The sequence below is a fragment of the Nerophis ophidion genome, linkage group LG07, assembly GCF_033978795.1.
Source record: "Nerophis ophidion isolate RoL-2023_Sa linkage group LG07, RoL_Noph_v1.0, whole genome shotgun sequence".
Classification (NCBI taxonomy): domain Eukaryota; kingdom Metazoa; phylum Chordata; class Actinopteri; order Syngnathiformes; family Syngnathidae; genus Nerophis; species Nerophis ophidion.
The window spans coordinates 24976056-24993847 of record NC_084617.1 but is presented as its reverse complement, the minus strand read 5'-3'; the positions used below and the strand labels follow the sequence as shown (position 1 = coordinate 24993847).

General features: G+C 40.8%; 1 protein-coding gene across 2 annotated transcripts in view; it reads left to right on the top strand.

Annotated features, from left to right (window-relative positions):
• Positions 1 to 17792, top strand: part of radil2a (Ras association and DIL domains 2a) — a 55338-nt gene that overhangs the window by 28646 nt on the left and 8900 nt on the right. For both annotated transcript variants that reach the window (XM_061905733.1, XM_061905732.1), the window contains exons 5-10: positions 2851 to 3486; positions 3554 to 3591; positions 3650 to 3792; positions 3864 to 3976; positions 11407 to 11626; positions 15578 to 15750. In XM_061905733.1, the coding sequence (XP_061761717.1) occupies positions 2851 to 3486; positions 3554 to 3591; positions 3650 to 3792; positions 3864 to 3976; positions 11407 to 11626; positions 15578 to 15750 (1323 nt within the window). The remainder of the gene's footprint in view (positions 1 to 2850; positions 3487 to 3553; positions 3592 to 3649; positions 3793 to 3863; positions 3977 to 11406; positions 11627 to 15577; positions 15751 to 17792) is intronic.

The window sequence follows — 17792 nt, the reverse complement described above, 5'->3', positions numbered from 1 at the left end:
GTTGAAATGCGGAGTAAGCACTCTTCATTCTCTAGCAGGTGACTTTTTAAATGATGCTACATATTAGCAGTAATGCTACTTTTTGTAGCAACGCTTTTGCCCCACACTTGACAAATTACGGTTGTAAGTTCGACATATTCCTCCTTGATGCCGAACCACCGCCAGACGATGGACCCCTTGCTGTTTTTCTTGGGAATTCATTCTTCTTTCATTTGTTACCAGATTCGCACCTTCTTTCTCTCGTATTACCACTCGCACGGCTCCGCAAGCACCACAGCTAATGTTACCCATGCTGCTTCCTCTCTGCTCCGCGAGGGCATATACTGTAGCTATGTGACATATGTGAGAAGGTGCGTTTGCTGTCTGTGAGAAGGAGAGACAAGAAAGAGTGAGAAGAGCCTGCAGTGTAATGCCAGCAGCTAAGAGCAACCACGTGAGAACGTATACTTGAATATCACGATATAGTCAATTTCTATATCGTACAGAGACAAACCCGCGATATATCGAGTATATTGATTTATCACCCAGCCTTAATTTTAAATAATAATATATATCATAACATAACGAATACGATACAGAGTAATTTATCTATTTCAACCTCTGAAGTACAGTATATTGAGGTCGTAGCAAGAGTAACAGTATAGCCAAGATAATCCAACAGGAAAAAGGGAGGACAAATAATACAAAATACACAAAAAGGAAATAAACAAAGTATTTAAAGCATAAAAAAAAAATGAATTATTAAAAGCTACTGTGAGAATAACGATTAAAAACAACAACATTAAAAATGTAAGAATATCCATCCATCCATTTTCTACTGCTTGTCCCTTTCGGGGTCTCGGAGTAAAAAAGCAAAAATTCAGAATGTATTGAGAAAAAGCTGAAATTTTTAAACAAATAATTAATAACAATATACGTAGTTAGTCACCTATAAAACCAAGTTTTGTCTTTAAATATATATAATACGTTTATAGCATTTATAAAAACATAAAAATGCCGCTATTCTTGAGTTTTCAGTATGCCGTTCTTGGTGGAATATTTTTAGGCACACCTGATCCAAAATATTAAAAGCTCTCAAAATAAAAAATAAAATATACTAAAAATATCGGTTAATTAAGCAACAAAATAATACTAATTTATGGATTATTCATTATAAAAATTACAACAACCACAATAAACGCATTCATATTTTTGTACATGCAATATTTTTGACAGACTAGGTTATGTAGTTGTACAATATTATTACTATTATTTTTATTCTAATGTTACATGGGAAAAACAGCAACAGTAAAAATGTAAGAAAAAGAGCAAAACTCGATATGTAATAAGAAAAAGTTGAAATGTTCCAACTAATAATTGATAATGATATACTTAGTTATCTACAATACAAAGCTGACACAATATCTGTTTTTGCCATTGTTTGAAAAAAAAAATATCAATATGGCCAATATTGTCAAAATAAGCGGGATATTTTCACTTTTCAGTATGCGGTTCTTGGTGGAAAATTTCCAGGCACCTCTGGTCCAAAGCATTAAAAGCTCTTAAAATAAAAAATAAATATACTTAAAATAAAAAAACAGAGTTGAGATAATTACATACAAAATAAAATAATACTAACTTATGAATTATTTATTTGGAAAAAATTACAACCATAATAAATACTTCAATTTGTAACTAAAAATTAATATTTTTGTACCCGCAGAATTTTTGACACACGCAGTTATGCAGTTGAACAATATTATTACTATTATGATTATAATTTTTATTCTATAGTTACATGGGGAAAAAACAACAGTAAAATGTAAGGAAAAAGACAAAAAAAATCGGTTTATAATAAAAAAGAAGACTTTTTCTTTAATAAACACTTAAATCTGAAAGTGCATGTTAAAACTTTAGTACAGGCAAAATTTGTATGGACAAGGTTATGCAGTTAAACAATCTTGTTGTTATTATTATTATTATTATTATTATTATTATTATTATATTATTACATGGAAAAAACATATAATGTAAGAAAAAAAGAGGAACACAATCGTTGTGTAATGACAAAAAAAAAGAAATTTTGAATATGATATGTACTTTTATATATATATCCATCCATCCATCCATTTCCTACCGCTTATTCCCTTTGGGGTCGCGGGGGGCGCCTATCTCAGCTACAATCGGGCGGAAGGCGGGGTACACCCTGGACAAGTCGCCACCTCATCGCAGGTCCATATCTATCTATATATATATATATATATATATATATATACATACACACACATATCCATTTTCTACCGCTTATTCCCTTTGGGGTCGCGGGGGGCGCTGGTGCCGATCTCAGCTACTATCGGGCGAAAGGCCACCTCATCGCAGGGCCATACATATACATATTATATATAATTTCTACAGGCAGAATTTTTGACACACTTGGTTACGCTGTTGAACAATCTTATCATTATTTATATTCTATTCCTACATGGGGACAAATTCCATAAAATGTAAGAGAAAAAGAGCAAAAGAATCAGTATAAAATAAGGAAAATCTGAAATGTTTGAACTAATAACAATATTAATATACTTGGTCACCTATAACACAAATCTGACACAATATTTGACTTGAGCTTTTTTTTTTAAATAAAATAAATTCAATATGGCCTCTGCGTATTTTAACTTTTGGTGGAAAAAGTTTGGACGCCCCTCCACTAAACTAAAGTATCTATATTTTGACATAAGAGGACAAAGATCTGGTATCGGCGGTATCGATATTTCAATATCGATCTGCACCTCACCAGTCCTGATGTTCCTGCCTCACCTGCCAAGCTGTTCTGTCACAGGAAGCTTGACATCAGGTGTGCGGTTGTTGCAGGACTTCCTCATCTACCTTCTGGCGGGCGGCAGCATGGTCCTGGGCGGCTGCAAGGACGGCGACGACGAGGAGACCATGAAAGTGGACGTCCTGCTCTTCGCCCCCGACGTCCTGCCTCAGCACTGCCGGGTCCGACGCCTGGACGCCGACGGCGAGCCCGGAAGGACGGTGACTGTGCTGACGCCACTCCACGGCGCCCCCGTCACCAGAAACGGTTCGGTCTTGAAGGAGGAGTCGGAGCTGCGGCCAGGCGACCTGGTGGGTTTGGGGGACCACTACCTCTTCTTGTTCAAGGACCCCACTCGCCCAGCAGGGCCCCCGCACACCCCACCTTGGGTGAGCAGACTGTGTCCCCGCCTCGACGCCGCCTGCCAGTCGTGTAGCTCGCCCGCCGCCGTCAACACGGACGCTTTCCCGCCCGCTGACAGCGAGGCGCTGCTGAGCTACGAGCTGGAGCAGGAGGAGACGGTCCTGCAGCACATCGTGGACATGCTGGACCCTGGAGGAGCGGCGCCCAAGCTGACAGTCGCCTTCCTGCTGAGTCTGTGCCTGCAGCACTCGGCCTCCGCCTTCCACGTGGCTCATTTCCGCCGGCTGCTGCTCCGCATGGCGGCGCGCGTCCAGCACGCCGTCTGGGTGAGTGGTCTTCAACGCTCGCGTCCAACATGAAGCTCCTGTGTGACGTGGTCTCCGTGTGTGACAGGACAAGACCAAGGAGCTGGCATCGGTGCAGACGGAAAGGTGAGCAGAAAAACTTGAGTACAGTACGAGCTCCTTCTCACGTCCTTTACCTCGTTAGCGCTGTAGAAGGGAGGCTCCTGCTCGACACCCGGCAGCTGATTCTGGGTCTGCGGCCGCTGGCGCTCTGGATGGCCAACGCCATCGAGCTGCTGCACTTCGTCCAGCACCGGGTCCCTCAGCTGATGAACTGGCACCGTGAAGGTGAGTCCGGGCAGTCCGCGTGGGCGCGCACGCCGCACTGCCGCGTCTCTCACACACGTTCCTGGGTGCAGGATTTGGGGACGAGGACGTGTCGTGCACGCGCTCGGCCTGCGAGGACGCCATGACTGTCCTGGAAGAAGTCATCATGTTCACCTTCCAGCAGTCCGTCTACTATCTCACCAAGGTGACATGCACAGGTTTCAACAAATGAAATGGGCAAAAATGCTAGCAGAAAATGTTTGCCTGTTAAAATAGGAGCAGTTAGCATACTTCTAAGATGGTGGCAAGTATCCAAAGCCGGGTTTTTAGGTTCATACGACTGAAATTTGTTCAATTCTAGCATAAAATGTTAGCATGCTACAAAAGGAGCAGTTAGCATACTTTTAAGATGGTGGGAGGTATCCAAAGCCATGATTTTTAGGTTCATACGACTGAAATGTGTTAAATGCTAGCATAAAATGTTAGCAGGCTACAAAAGGAGCAGTTAGCATACTTCTAAGATGGTGGGAAGTATCCAAAGCCATGATTTTTAGGTTCATAGGAATGACATTTGTTAAATGCTAGCATAAAATGTTAGTATGCTACAAAGGAGCAGTAAGCATATTTTTAAGATGGTGGGAAGTATCCAAAGCCATGATTTTTAGGTTCATACGACGGAAATTTGTAAAATGCTAGCAGAAAATGTTAGCATACTATAAAGGGAGCAGTTACCATACGTCTAAGATGGTGGCAAGTATCCAAAGCCATGATTATTAGGTTCATACGACTGAAATTAGCTAAATGCTAGCATAAAATGTTAGTATGCTACAAAGGAGCAGTTAGCATACTTTTAAGATGATGGGAAGTATCCAAAGCCATGATTTTTAGGTTCATACGACGGAAATTTGTAAAATGCTAGCAGAAAATGTTAGCATACTATAAAGGGAGCAGTTAGCATACGTCTAAGATGGTGGCAAGTATCCAAAGCCATGATTATTAGGTTCATTCGACTGAAATTAGCTAAATGCTAGCATAAAATATTAGCATGCTACAAAAGGAGCAGTTAGCATATTTCTAAGTTGGTGGCAAGTATCCAAAGCCATGATTTTTAGGTTCATACGACTGAAATATGTTAAATGCTAGCAGAAAATGTTAGCCTGTTAAAATAGGAGCAGTTAGCATACTGCTAAGATGGTGGCAAGTATCCAAAGCCATAATTCTTAGGTTCATATGACTGAAATTTGTTAAATGCTAGCATAAAATGTTAGCATGCTACAAAAGGAGCAGTTAGCATACTTCTAAGTTGGTGGCAAGTAACCAAAGCCAAATTTTTTAGGTTCATACGACTGAAATTTGTTAAATGCTAGCAGAGGTTTGTTAGCCTGTTAAAATAGGAGCAATTAGCATACTGCTAAGATGGTGGCAAGTATCCAAAGCCATGATTTTTAGGTTCATACGGCTGAAATTTGTTAAATGCTAGCATTAAATGTTAGCATGCTACAAAAGGAGCAGTTAGCATACTTCTAAGATGGTGGCAAGTAACCAAAGCCATATTTTTTAGATTCATACGTCTGAAATTAGCTACATGCTAGCATAAAATGTTAGCATACTATAAAAGAAGTAGTTAGCATACTTCTAAGATGGTGGCAAGTAACCAAAGCCATGGTTTTTAGGTTCATACGACTGAAATTAGCTAAATTCTAGCATAAAATGTTAGTATGCTACAATAGAAGCAGTCAGCATACTTCTAAGATGGTGGCAAGTATCCAAAGCCATGATTTTTAGGTTCATACAAATTAAATTTGTCAAATTCTAGCATAAAATGTTGGCCTGTTAAAATAGGAGCAGTTAGCATACTTCTAAGATCGTGGTGTCACGCCAAATTTCTTCCCCCCTACAAAAACCTTCCCCCCGGAAGACATTTGGCGTGAAAGCCCCTCTAATGCCTGTAGGACCCCAATGAGGGCGTGATAATACCAAGTTATATGACTCTTAATTAGTGAAGCAAAAATAGCTTGAAAGGTTAGCATGCTAGAATGCTAATATTTTTTCGGTTATTTTTCTCCAATGACAATCAGCAAATTCTAATGCTTTTAAAACAGGCAGCTGTGTGGGCTGCTTTAAGGTCCTTCCACCGTCATTGGGGTCCTTCAGGCATTAGAGGGGCTGTCATGCCAAATGTCTTCTAAGGGGAAGGTTTTTGTAGGGGGGAGGAAATTTGGCGTGACAGCGGCAAGTATCCAAAGCCATAAGTTTTAGGTTCATACGACTGAAATTTGTTAAATGCTAGAAGAAAATGTTAGCATACTATAAAAGGAGCAGTTAGCATACATCTAAGATGGTGGCAAGTAACCAAAGCCATAATTTTTAGGTTCATACGACTGAAATTTGTTAAATGCTAGCAGATGTTTGTTAGCCTGTTAAAATAGGAGCAATTAGCATACTGCTAAGATGGTGGCAAGTATCCAAAGCCATGATTTTTAGGTTCATACGGCTGAAATTTGTTAAATGCTAGCATAAAATGTTAGCATGCTACAAAAGGAGCAGTTAGCATACTTCTAAGATGGTGGCAAGTAACCAAAGCCATATTTTTTAGATTCATACGTCTGAAATTAGCTACATGCTAGCATAAAATGTTAGCATACTATAAAAGAAGTAGTTAGCATACTTCTAAGATGGTGGCAAGTAACCAAAACCATGATTTTTAGGTTCATACGACTGATATTAGCTAAATTCTAGCATAAAATGTTAGTATGCTACAATAGGAGCAGTTAGCATACTTCTAAGATGGTGGCAAGTATCCAAAGCCATGATGTTTAGGTTCATACAAATTAAATTTGTTAAATTCTAGCATAAAATGTTAGCCTGTTAAAATAGGAGCAGTTAGCATACTTCTAAGATGGTGGTGTCACGCCAAATTTCTTCCCCCCTACAAAAACCTTCCCCCCGGAAGACATTTGGCGTGACAGCCCCTCTAATGCCTGAAGGACCCCAATGAGGGCGTGATAATACCAAGTTATATGACTCTTAAGGGTTACAGCTGGAAAATTAGCGAAGCAAAAATAGCTTGAAAGGTTAGCATGCTAGAATGCTAATATTTTTTCCTCACCGTTATTTTTCACCAATGACAATCAGCCAATTATAATGCTTTTAAAACAGGCAGCTGTGTGGGCTGCTTTAAGGTCCTTCCACCGTCATTGGGGTCCTTCAGGCATTAGAGGGGCTGTCACGTCAAATGTCTTCCGGGGGGAAGGTTTTTGTAGGGGGAAGAAATTTGGCGTGACAGCGGCAAGTATCCAAAGCCATAATTTTTAGGTTCATATGACTGAAATGTGTTAAATGCTAGCAGAAAATGTTAGCATACTATAAAAGGAGCAGTTAGCATACTTCTAAGATGGTGGCAAGTATCCAAAGCCATGATTTTTAGGTTCATACGACTGAAATTTGTTAAATGCTAGCATAAAATGTTAGCATGTTACAAAAGGAGCAGTTAGCATACTTCTAAGACGGTGGCAAGTGACCAAAGCCATGATTTTTAGGTTCATACGAATGAAATTTGTTAAATGCTAGCATAAAATGTTAGAATGCTACAAATGAGCAGTTAGCATATTTTTAAGATGGTGGGAAGTATCCAAAGCCATGATTTTTAGGTTCATACGACTGAAATTTGTTAAATGCTAGCAGAAAATGTTAGCATACTATAAAAGGAGCAGTTAGCATACGTCTAAGATGGTGGCAAGTAACCAAAGCCATGATTTTTAGGTTCATATGACTGAAATTAGCTAAATGGTAGCATAAAATGTTAGCATGCTACAAAAAGAGCAGTTAGCATACTTTTAAGATGGTGGCAAGTATCCAAAGCCATGATTTTTAGGTTCATACGACTGAAATTTGTTAAATGCTAGCAGAAAATGTTAGCATGCTAAAATAGGAGAAGTTAGCATACTTCTAAGATGGTGGCAAGTATCCAAAGCCAAGATTTTTAGGTAATTTGGCAAAATCCATGGTTTTTAGGTTTAAACCTACAAAATTAGCTAAAAGGGTAGTATAAAGCATTAGCATGCTAACATAGAAAAAGTTAGCATACATCTATGATGGCAGAAAGTGTCTCTAGCCATGTTTTTTATGTTCATACGAATAAAATTAGCAGAACTGCCAGCATAAAACCATAGTGTCTTAACGTCCATCCAGCCACCCATCCATCCATTATCTACCGCTTGTCCCTTTTGAGTTTGTGGGGGGTGCTGGAGCCCATCCCAGCTGTTAGTGTACTCCTAAAGTATCAAAATCCATGATTTTTCGGTTTAAACCCACACATTTGTTAAAATGCTCTTGTAAAGCGTTAGCATGCTGATATAGGAAAAGGTAGCATACTTCTAAGATAGCGGCAAGTATCTAAAGCCATGATTTTTAGGTTCATACAAATAAAATTAGCAAAAATGCTAGCATAAAACGATAGCATCTTAACGTCTGCATGACAATATAGGAAAAGTCAGTGTACTCCTAAAATAGTGCCAAGTAACAAAATCCTTGATTTTTAAGTTCAAACCTACAACATTTGTTAAAATCTTGTAGGTTAACTAATGCTAGCTTGCTAATATAGAAAGAGTTAGCGTACTCCCAAGATAGCTGCATGTATCAAAATCCATGATATTTAGTTTAAACCTACAAAATTTGTTAAAATGCTAGTGGAAAGCGTTAACATGCTAATATAGGATAAGTGGCATACTTCTAAGATGGCGGCAAGTATCCAAAACCATGATTTTTAGGTTCATACGAATGAAGTTAGGACAGTGCTAGCATAAAACCTAAGCATACTAACGCTAGCATGCTAATGTAGAAGGCATACATTATCTAAGATAGTGGCAACTATCAAAACCCATGATAATTAGTTTGAACCAACAAAATTAACTAAAAATGCTACTGTAAAACGTTAGCATGCTATTATAGGAGTATACCTCTAAGATGGCGGTAAGTATCCAAAGCAATGATTTTTAGGTTTATAAGAATGAACTTAGGAAAATGCTAGCATTAAACATTAGCATACTAACACTAATATGCTAATACAGAAGGAGTTCTACGATAGCGCCAAGTATCAAAATCTGTGATATTTAGTTTGAACCTACAAAATTAGCTAAAATGCTCGTCTAAAGCCTTAACATGTTAATATAGGAGAAATTAGCGTTCTTTTAAGATGGCGGCAAGTATCCAAAGCCATGATTTTTAGGTTCATACGAATTAACTTTAGAAAATGCTAGCATAAAACCTAAGCATACTAACGCTAGCATGCTAATATAGAAGGGTTAGACTGCGGCAAGTGTCAAATCTATGATATTTAGTTTAAACCTACACAATTAGATAAATGTCAGTGTAAAGCGTTAGCATGCTAATATACTAGAAGTTAGCATACTTGTAAGAGGGGCAAATATCCACATTTTTAGGTTCATATGAACAAACTTAGAAGAATGCTAGCATAAAACCTAAGCATACTAATGCTAGCATGCTAATATAGAAGGAGTTAGCGTACTCCTAAGATAGCCCCAAATATCAAAATCAATTATATTTAGTTTAAACCTACAAAATTAGCTAAAATGCTAGTGTAAAGCGTTAGCATGCTAATATAGCAGTTAGCATACTTATAAGAGCGGTACATTTCCAAAGTCATGATTTTTAGGTTCATATGAACGAAGTTAGGAAAACTCTAGCATAAAACTTAAGCATGCTAATATAGAAGGAGTTGGCGTACTCCTAAGATAGCGCCAAGTATCAAAATTCATGAGTTTTAGGTTTAAACGTACAAAATGGGCTAAAAGGCTATGGTTAATGTAGGACAGGGGTCACCAACCTTTTTGAAACCAAGAGCTGCTTCTTGGGTACTGATTAATGCGAAGGGCTACCAGTTTGATACACACTTAAATAAATCTCCAGAAATAGCCAATTTGCTCAATTTACCCTCAGTAAATACATCTATATAAATAAATAAAAAATGGGTATTTCTGTCTGTCATTCCGTCGTACATTTTTTTTTCCTTTTACGGAAGGTTTTTTGTAGAGAATAAATGATGAAAAAAACACTTAATTGAAAGGTTTAAAGAACAAGAAAAAAATTTAAATTTAATTTTGAAACATAGTTTATCTTCAATTTCAACTCTTTAAAATTTTAAATTCAACCGAAAAAATGAAGAAAAAAAACTAGCTAATTCAAATCTTTCTGAAGAAATAAAAAATAAAACTTTATCGAACATCATTAGTATTTTTTCCTGATTAAGATTAATTTTAAAAAATTGATGACATGTCTTAAATAGGTTAAAATCCAATCTGCACTTTGTTATAATATATAACAAATTGGACCAAGCTATATTTCTAACAAAGACAAATCATTATTTCTTCTAGATTTTCCAGAACAAAAATTTGAAAAGAAATTCAAAAGATTTTGAAATAAGAATTTAAAAAAATTTCGACAGATTTTCTAGATTTGCCAGAATAATTTTTTTGAATTTTAATCATAATAAATTTGAAGAAATATTTCACAAATATTCTTCGTAGAAAAAACAGAAGCTAAAATGAAGAATTAGATTAAAATGTATTCAATATTCTTTACAATAATAAAAAAATTAAAATACTTGAACATTGATTTAAATTGTCAGGAAAGAAGAGGAAAGAATTTAAAAGGTATATGTGTTTAAAAATCTTACAATCATTTTTAAAGTTGTATTTTTCTCTAAAATTATCTTTCTGAAAGTTATAAGAAGCAATGTAAAAAAATAAATGAATTTATTTAAACAAGTGAACACCAAGTCTTTAAAATATTTTCTTGGATTTTCAAATTCTATTTGAGTTTTGTGTCTCTTAGAATTAAAAATGTCGAGCAAAGCAAGACCAGCTTGCTAGTAAATAAATACAATTAAAAAAATAGAGGCAGCTCACTGGTAAGTGCTGCAATTTGAGCTATTTTTAGAACAGGCCAGCGGGCGACTTATCTGCTCCTCACGGGCTACTTGTTGCCCGCGGGCACCGCGTTGGTGACCCCTGTTATAGGAGAAGGTATTTTGAAAATGCTAACCGTTAGCATGATAGCCTGTCCAACACGTTTGTCCAAACAGTTTATCCTGTAACACAGTGGTCCCCAATTACCGGGCTCGATTGGGACCGGGCCACAGAATAATTTTTTATTAACGTATTTTTATTTTTATTTTTTTATTAAATCAACATAAAAAAAAAAAGACACACTTACAATTTGTCCCGGGCCGCGGACCAATTATCAAGCGTTGACCGGTCTAGGCTACAAAAAGGTTGGGGACCACTGCTGTATCACACGCACACGCACACGCACACGCACACGCACACGCACACGCACACGCACACGCACACGCACACGCACACGCACACGCACACACACACACACACACACACACACACACACACACACACACACACACACACACACACACACACACACACACACACACACAGGAAGGGAGGAGTGTTTCCTTTCCTGTCAGAAGTGATTCCCGTGAAACAAAAAGTGTTAAAAGATAAGAAGTTGAAGTCAGAAAAAAACTTAGTCACAGTTTAGTTTGTTTGTCCTCCCGTCTCCATGGCGACAGCACCATTACGCCGTCTTTGCCCCTCATAGAGTATTTACTCCGCTTTGCCGGCGCTGCTGGACGGGAACCCGTTCTCCGAGAGCGGACACCTGCGAGTGCCAGACGGGCTGAGCGGCGTCCTGGAAGTTCTCCAGGAAGCCCTGCAGCTCTTCACCTGCCTGCAGGTGCACGCCGACATTTGCCTGCAGCTGTGTGCCTACCTCTTCTTCTTCATCAACGCCTCGCTCTTCAACGCGCTCATGGAGAGAGGTAAACACACCAACCTTAGCTAGCACTGGCTAACGGAAGCTAACATTAGCCAACATTAGCTATTATTTACTAACGTTAGCTAACATTGGCTAATGTTAGCCAACTTAAGCTAACGTCAGTAAACTTTAGCTAACTTTAGCTAACATTTGATAACGTAAGGTAACATTAGCTAACTTTAGCTAACGTTAACTAACATTAGCCAACTTTAACTAACATTTGTCACATTTAGCTAACATTAGCCAATATTGGCTAACATAAACTAACATTAGCTCACATTTCTAACATTAGCCAGCGTTAACTAACATCCTCTAACGTGGGATAACGTTAGACAATGTTTGTCAACTTTGGCCAACATTAGCAAATATTAGCCATCTTTTACTAACATTTGTCAACGTTACCTAACATTAGTCAACATTAGCTGAAATTTGCTAACATTAACTAACGTTTGTCATCAACATTGGATGACATTAGCCAATGTTAGCCAACATTGGCTAACGTGAACTAACATTAGCCAACGTTAATCAACATTTGTCAACATTAGCTAACCTTAGTCAAAATTAGCTTAAATTTGTTAACATTAACTAACGTTAGCCAGCGGTAGCCAACATCTTCTAACGTTGGATAACATTAGCCAATATTAGCCAAATTTAACATTTGTATAGTCTGTCCCTAATCAATACAAAATGAGGGAAATCCCGCGTTATCCCCGGACGAACCCGCTGCCCATCAATTGCAATCACTTGGTCCCAGGTCTCGCGCAGAGTGTCATCTCGAGACTGCTCGAGTGGAAAATCATCCGTAGGGCGCCATTGGGGAACCGGGGAAACCTCCTGGGAAATTTTATTCTGTAGTCTTCTTTGGATCCTCCCGTCCGGTCCAACACTGCCCTCCTCATGTCCCGGTAGCTCATCCGGGACGCTGGTGGCAGGCTGAGCGCCGCTCGCTGCGCCTCTCCCACCAACAATGGCAGCAGCCGCACCGCCCACTCCTCCTCCGGCCAGCCGCACGACTTGGCTGTGATCTCAAACATGTCCATGAAGCTATGGGGATCTTCTGTTTCCACCATCCTGTGCATGCCTACTGCCGTCAAAGTCGTCCTCTCAGTTGCGTGTTTTTCTGCTCCGGCCCTCTCCGACATCGTCTGCAGAATCTGGCTCTGCTGCGCGATTTGGCCTTGCATCACTTCCATCTGCCGGTGATTTGCGGTCGATATTTCTGCCAACAGCTGCCCCAGCGCTTCAATTGGGCTTGGTGACGACATTGCAGATTCCCTCTGTTTTCGTTGGGCGCCAATTGTAAGCTTCTTTACTCACAAGTACCACAGATGCACGCTGGAAACCAGTGGGTCAGGTTTGACAGGTTTTAATATAACACGTTAGTTCAAACTCAATCTCTCATCATTGACTTTTCAGTCTCTCCAAACAACCGCTTCCTCCTCTGCTGCCCGATCACTGTTGAAAAGACAACAGATGATTAGATTAACGCGTACCACCTGCGACATCTAATCACCTGCCAGCTGCGTCTCGCCGTCCTGCCCATGCCACGCCCCCGTCTGAGGGTGCGCTGTCTCCAGCCACCCAGAAGGGGTCGCTGATCTTCATACCTGCAGTGTGCTAATCACAACCTCCCTCCACAATGAATTAACGTTAGCTACCGTTTGCTAACATCTTCTAACATTGGATAACATTAGCCATCCATCCATCTTCCTCCGCTTATCCGAGGTCGGGTCGCAGGGGCAGTAGCCTAATCAGGGAAGCCCAGACTTCCCTCTCCCCAGCCACTTCGTCTAGCTCTTCCCGGGGGATCCCGAGGCGTTCCCAGGCCAACCGGGAGACATAGTCTTCCCAACGTGTCCTGGGTCTTCCCCGTGGCCTCCTACCAGTTGGACGTGCCCTAAACACCTCCCTAGGGAGGCGTTTGGATTCTCCCTGGGGATGCCTGAACCACCTCATCTGGCTCCTCTCGATGTGGAGCAGCGGCTTTACTTTAAGTTCCTCCCGGATGACAGAGCTTCTCACCCTATCTCTAAGGGCAAGCCCTGCCACCCGGCGGAGGAAACTCATTTCGTCCGCTTGTACCCGTGATCTTATCCTTTCGGTCATAACTCAAAGCTCATGACCATAGGTGAGGATGGGAACGTAGATCGACCAGTAAATTGAGAGCTTTGCCTTCCGACTCAGCTCCTTCTTCACCACAACGGATCGGTACAACGTCCGCATTACTGAAGACGCCGCACCGATCCGCCTGTCGATCTCACGATCCACTCTTCCCCCACTCGTGAACAAGACTCCTAGGTACTTGAACTCCTCCACTTGGGTCAGGGTCTCCTCCCTAACCCAGAGATGGCACTACACCCTTTTCCGGGAGAGAACCATGGACTCGAACTTGGAGGTGCTGATTCTCATTCCGGTCACTTCACACTCTGCTGCGAACCGGTCCAGTGAGAGCTGAAGAGCCTGGTCAGATGAACCCATCAGGACCACGTCATCTGCAAAAAGCAGAGACTTAATCCAGCGGCCACCAAACCGGAACCCCTCAATGCCTAAACCGCGCTTAGAAATTCTGTCCATAAAAGTTATGAACAGAATCGGTGACAAAGGGCAGCCTTGGCGGAGTCCAACCCTCACTGGAAACGTGTCAGACCGAGGAGCTTTTTAACTACCTCAGCAACCTCAGCCCCAGATATAGGAGAGCCCACCACAGATTCCCCAGGCACAGCTTCCTCATAGGAAGACGTGTTGGTGGGATTGAGGAGGTCTTCGAAGTATTCCTTCCACCTATCCACAACACCTGCAGTTGAGGTCAGCAGAACACCATCCACGGTGTTGACAGTGCACTGCTTCCCCTCCCTGAGGCGGCGGATGGTGGTCAAGAATCGCTTCGAAGCCGTCCGGAAGTCGTTTTCCATGGCTTCCCCGAACTCCTCCCATGTCCGAGTTTTTGCCTCCGCAACCGCTGAAGCCGCACACCGTTTGGCCCGTCGGTACCTGTCCACTGCCTCCTGCTAACATTAGCGAATTTTAGCTAACATTGACTAACGTGAGCTAACATTGGCCAACTTTACCAAGCATTTGTAAACATTAGCTAACATTAGTCAATATTAGCTGAAATTTGCTAACATTAAATAACGTTAGCCAGCGGTAGCCATCTTCTCACGTTGGATAACATTAGTCAATATTAGCCAACGTTAACTAACATTTGTCAACGTTATCTAACATTAGTCAACATTGGCTAAAATTTGCTAACATGAACAAACGTTAGCCAGCGGTAGCCAACATCTTCTAACGTTGGATAACATTAGCCAATGTTAGCTAACATTGGCTAACGTGAGATAACAATAGCCAACATTAATCAACATTTGTCTAAGTTAGCTAACATTAGTCAAGATTAGCTTAAATTTGCTAACATTAACTAACGTTAGCCAGCGCTAGCTAGCATCGTCTGACGTTGGATAACATTAACCGCTAATGTTAACTAACATTAACAAACTTTTAACTAACATTTGTCAACGTTAGCTAACATTAGCCAGCATTTGCTAACATTAACCAGCATGAGCTAACATCTTCTAACATTGGATAACATTAGCCAACGTTAGCTAACATTTGCTAACTTTAAGTAACATTTGTCAACGTTTGCAAACATTAGCCAACGTTAGCTAACATTTGCTAACTTTAAGTAACATTTGTCAACGTTTGCAAACATTAGCCAACGTTAGCTAAAATTTGCTAACATTAGCCAGCGTTAGCTAACATCTTCTAATGTTGGATAACATTAGCCAATGTTAGCTCACATTGGCTAACATTACCCAACATTAGCAAATTTTAGCCGGCATTAGTTAACATTTGCTAACGTTTGGTAACATTAGTAAACTTTTGCTAACATTTGCTAACGTTAGGTAACATCAGCTAACGTTAGCGCCCAGCTGACACTATTTGTCGCTGTCGCTCGTAGGGTCAGAGGTGGGCTTCTACCAGTGGTCCCGGGGCGTCCAGATGCGGGCCAACCTGGACCTGCTGATGGACTGGGTCCACAGCGTCGGACTGGGCGACGTGGCTGGTGACTTCTTCCGGAAGCTTTCCGCCGCCGTCAACCTGCTGGCCACGCCCAAAGAAACTCTTCTGCAGGTCAGGCGTCACTTCCTGTCGTCCACTTCCTGTCTGCTGACACGTGATGTCATCTTTAGTCGCGGGGTTTGTGGTTTTGGACAGGCGAGCGTGTGAAACATCTGGACTCTTGGCGGCGCTCTGAGCCAGGACGGATGTTGCCCACAGCGCCGCTTATTTTAGGAGGTTATAATCAATGGGGACATTTTCCAAGAATGTGCAGCAATCCAACATGGCTGCCTGGACCTTCTTTAACCCCAGCAGGCTCACGGTCTCGCAAATAATCCACTTATTTAACTACTATTTACACTTTTTTGGGCTGTTTGGACTATTATGGTCTCTAACATAAACATGTAACAGCATAAAACATTAAGAACTAGAATAGCTGGACAAAAATGTTTGCAGGACAAATGTAGCATTAACAAATAATGACATGTTAATAACATATTAATAACATAAAAACCATAAAACATTAATAACATATAAGGTATAATAGTTTGACACCAATTTTATAACAACACAAACAAAAGGGACACGTTTGGGGAGATTTTGACACGATGGGAGGGGCTGTTATGAATAATAACACAATAATAACAAACCAATATTCTTCTTGCGAATAATAACATGTTAATAACACGTTAATAACACAACAACTGTAAAATGTTAACATTAAAAGTACAGTAGTTTGTCAACAAATGTTTGCGGCATCAATGCAGCAAAAACGAATGGGACAAGTTAGGGGAGATTTTGACGAGCTGTTATAAATAATTAATGGTTACAACACGTTAATAATATAAATCTTACAAAACATTAATAACAAAAAGTATAACAGTCAGACAAAGAAATGTTTTCAGCACCAACTAAATATTGGGACAAGTTTGGGGAGATTTTAACAAGTTTGGAGACTGTTTATGACGTAACAACATGTTAATAACATAAAAACTGTGAAAAATTAACATTAAATGTATCCATCCATCCATCCATCATCTTCCGCTTATCCTAGGTCGGGTCGCGGGGGCAACAGCCTAAGCAGGGAAACCCAGACTTCCCTCTCCCCAGCCACTTCGTCTAGCTCTTCCCGGGGGATCCCGAGGCGTTTCCAGGCCAGCCGGGAGACATAGTCTTCCCAACGTGTCCTGGGTCTTCCCCGTGGCCTCCTACCGGTTGGACGTGCCCTAAACACCTCCCTAGGGAGGCGTTCGGGTGGCATCCTGACCAGATGCCCGAACCATCTCATCTGGCTCCTCTCGATGTGAAGGAGCAGCGGCTTTACTTTGAGTTCCTCCCGGATGGCAGAACTTCTCACCCTATCTCTAAGGGAGAGCCCCGCCACACGGCGGAGGAAACTCATTTCGGCCGCTTGTACCCGTGATCTTATCCTTTTGGTCATGACCCAAAGCTCATGACCATAGGTGAGGATGGGAACGTAGATCGACCGGTAAATTGAGAGCTTTGCCTTCCGGCTCAGCTCCTTCTTCACCACAACGGATCAGTACAACGTCCGCATTACTGAAGACGCCGCACCGATCCGCCTGTCGATCTCACGATCCACTCTTCCCTCACTCGTGAACAAGACTCCCAGGTACTTGAACTCCTCCACTTGGAGCAGGGTCTCCTCCCCAACCCGGAGATGGCATTCCACCCTTTTCCGGGCGAGAACCATGGACTCGGACTTGGAAAAAAAAAAAAAAAAAAAAACATTAAATGTATATCAGTTAAAAATGATTTGCAGCACAAACAAATGGGACAAGTTTAGGGAGAGTTTGACTCGGGGGGAGGGGCTGCAATGAATAATAATGTTATTAACAAATCAATATTTTTCTTAGGAATATTAACATGTTAATAACACGTTAATTAAATAGCAGCTGTAAAATGTTAACATAAAAAAGTACAGTAGTTAGACAACACATGTTTGCAGCACCAATGCAGCGCAAACGACCAGGACAAGTTTGGCCGTACGAATAATAAACGTTAATAACATGTTAATAACATAACTCTTGTACAAAATATTAATAACATAAAACGTACAACAGTCAGACAAACAAATGTTTGCAGCACCAAGG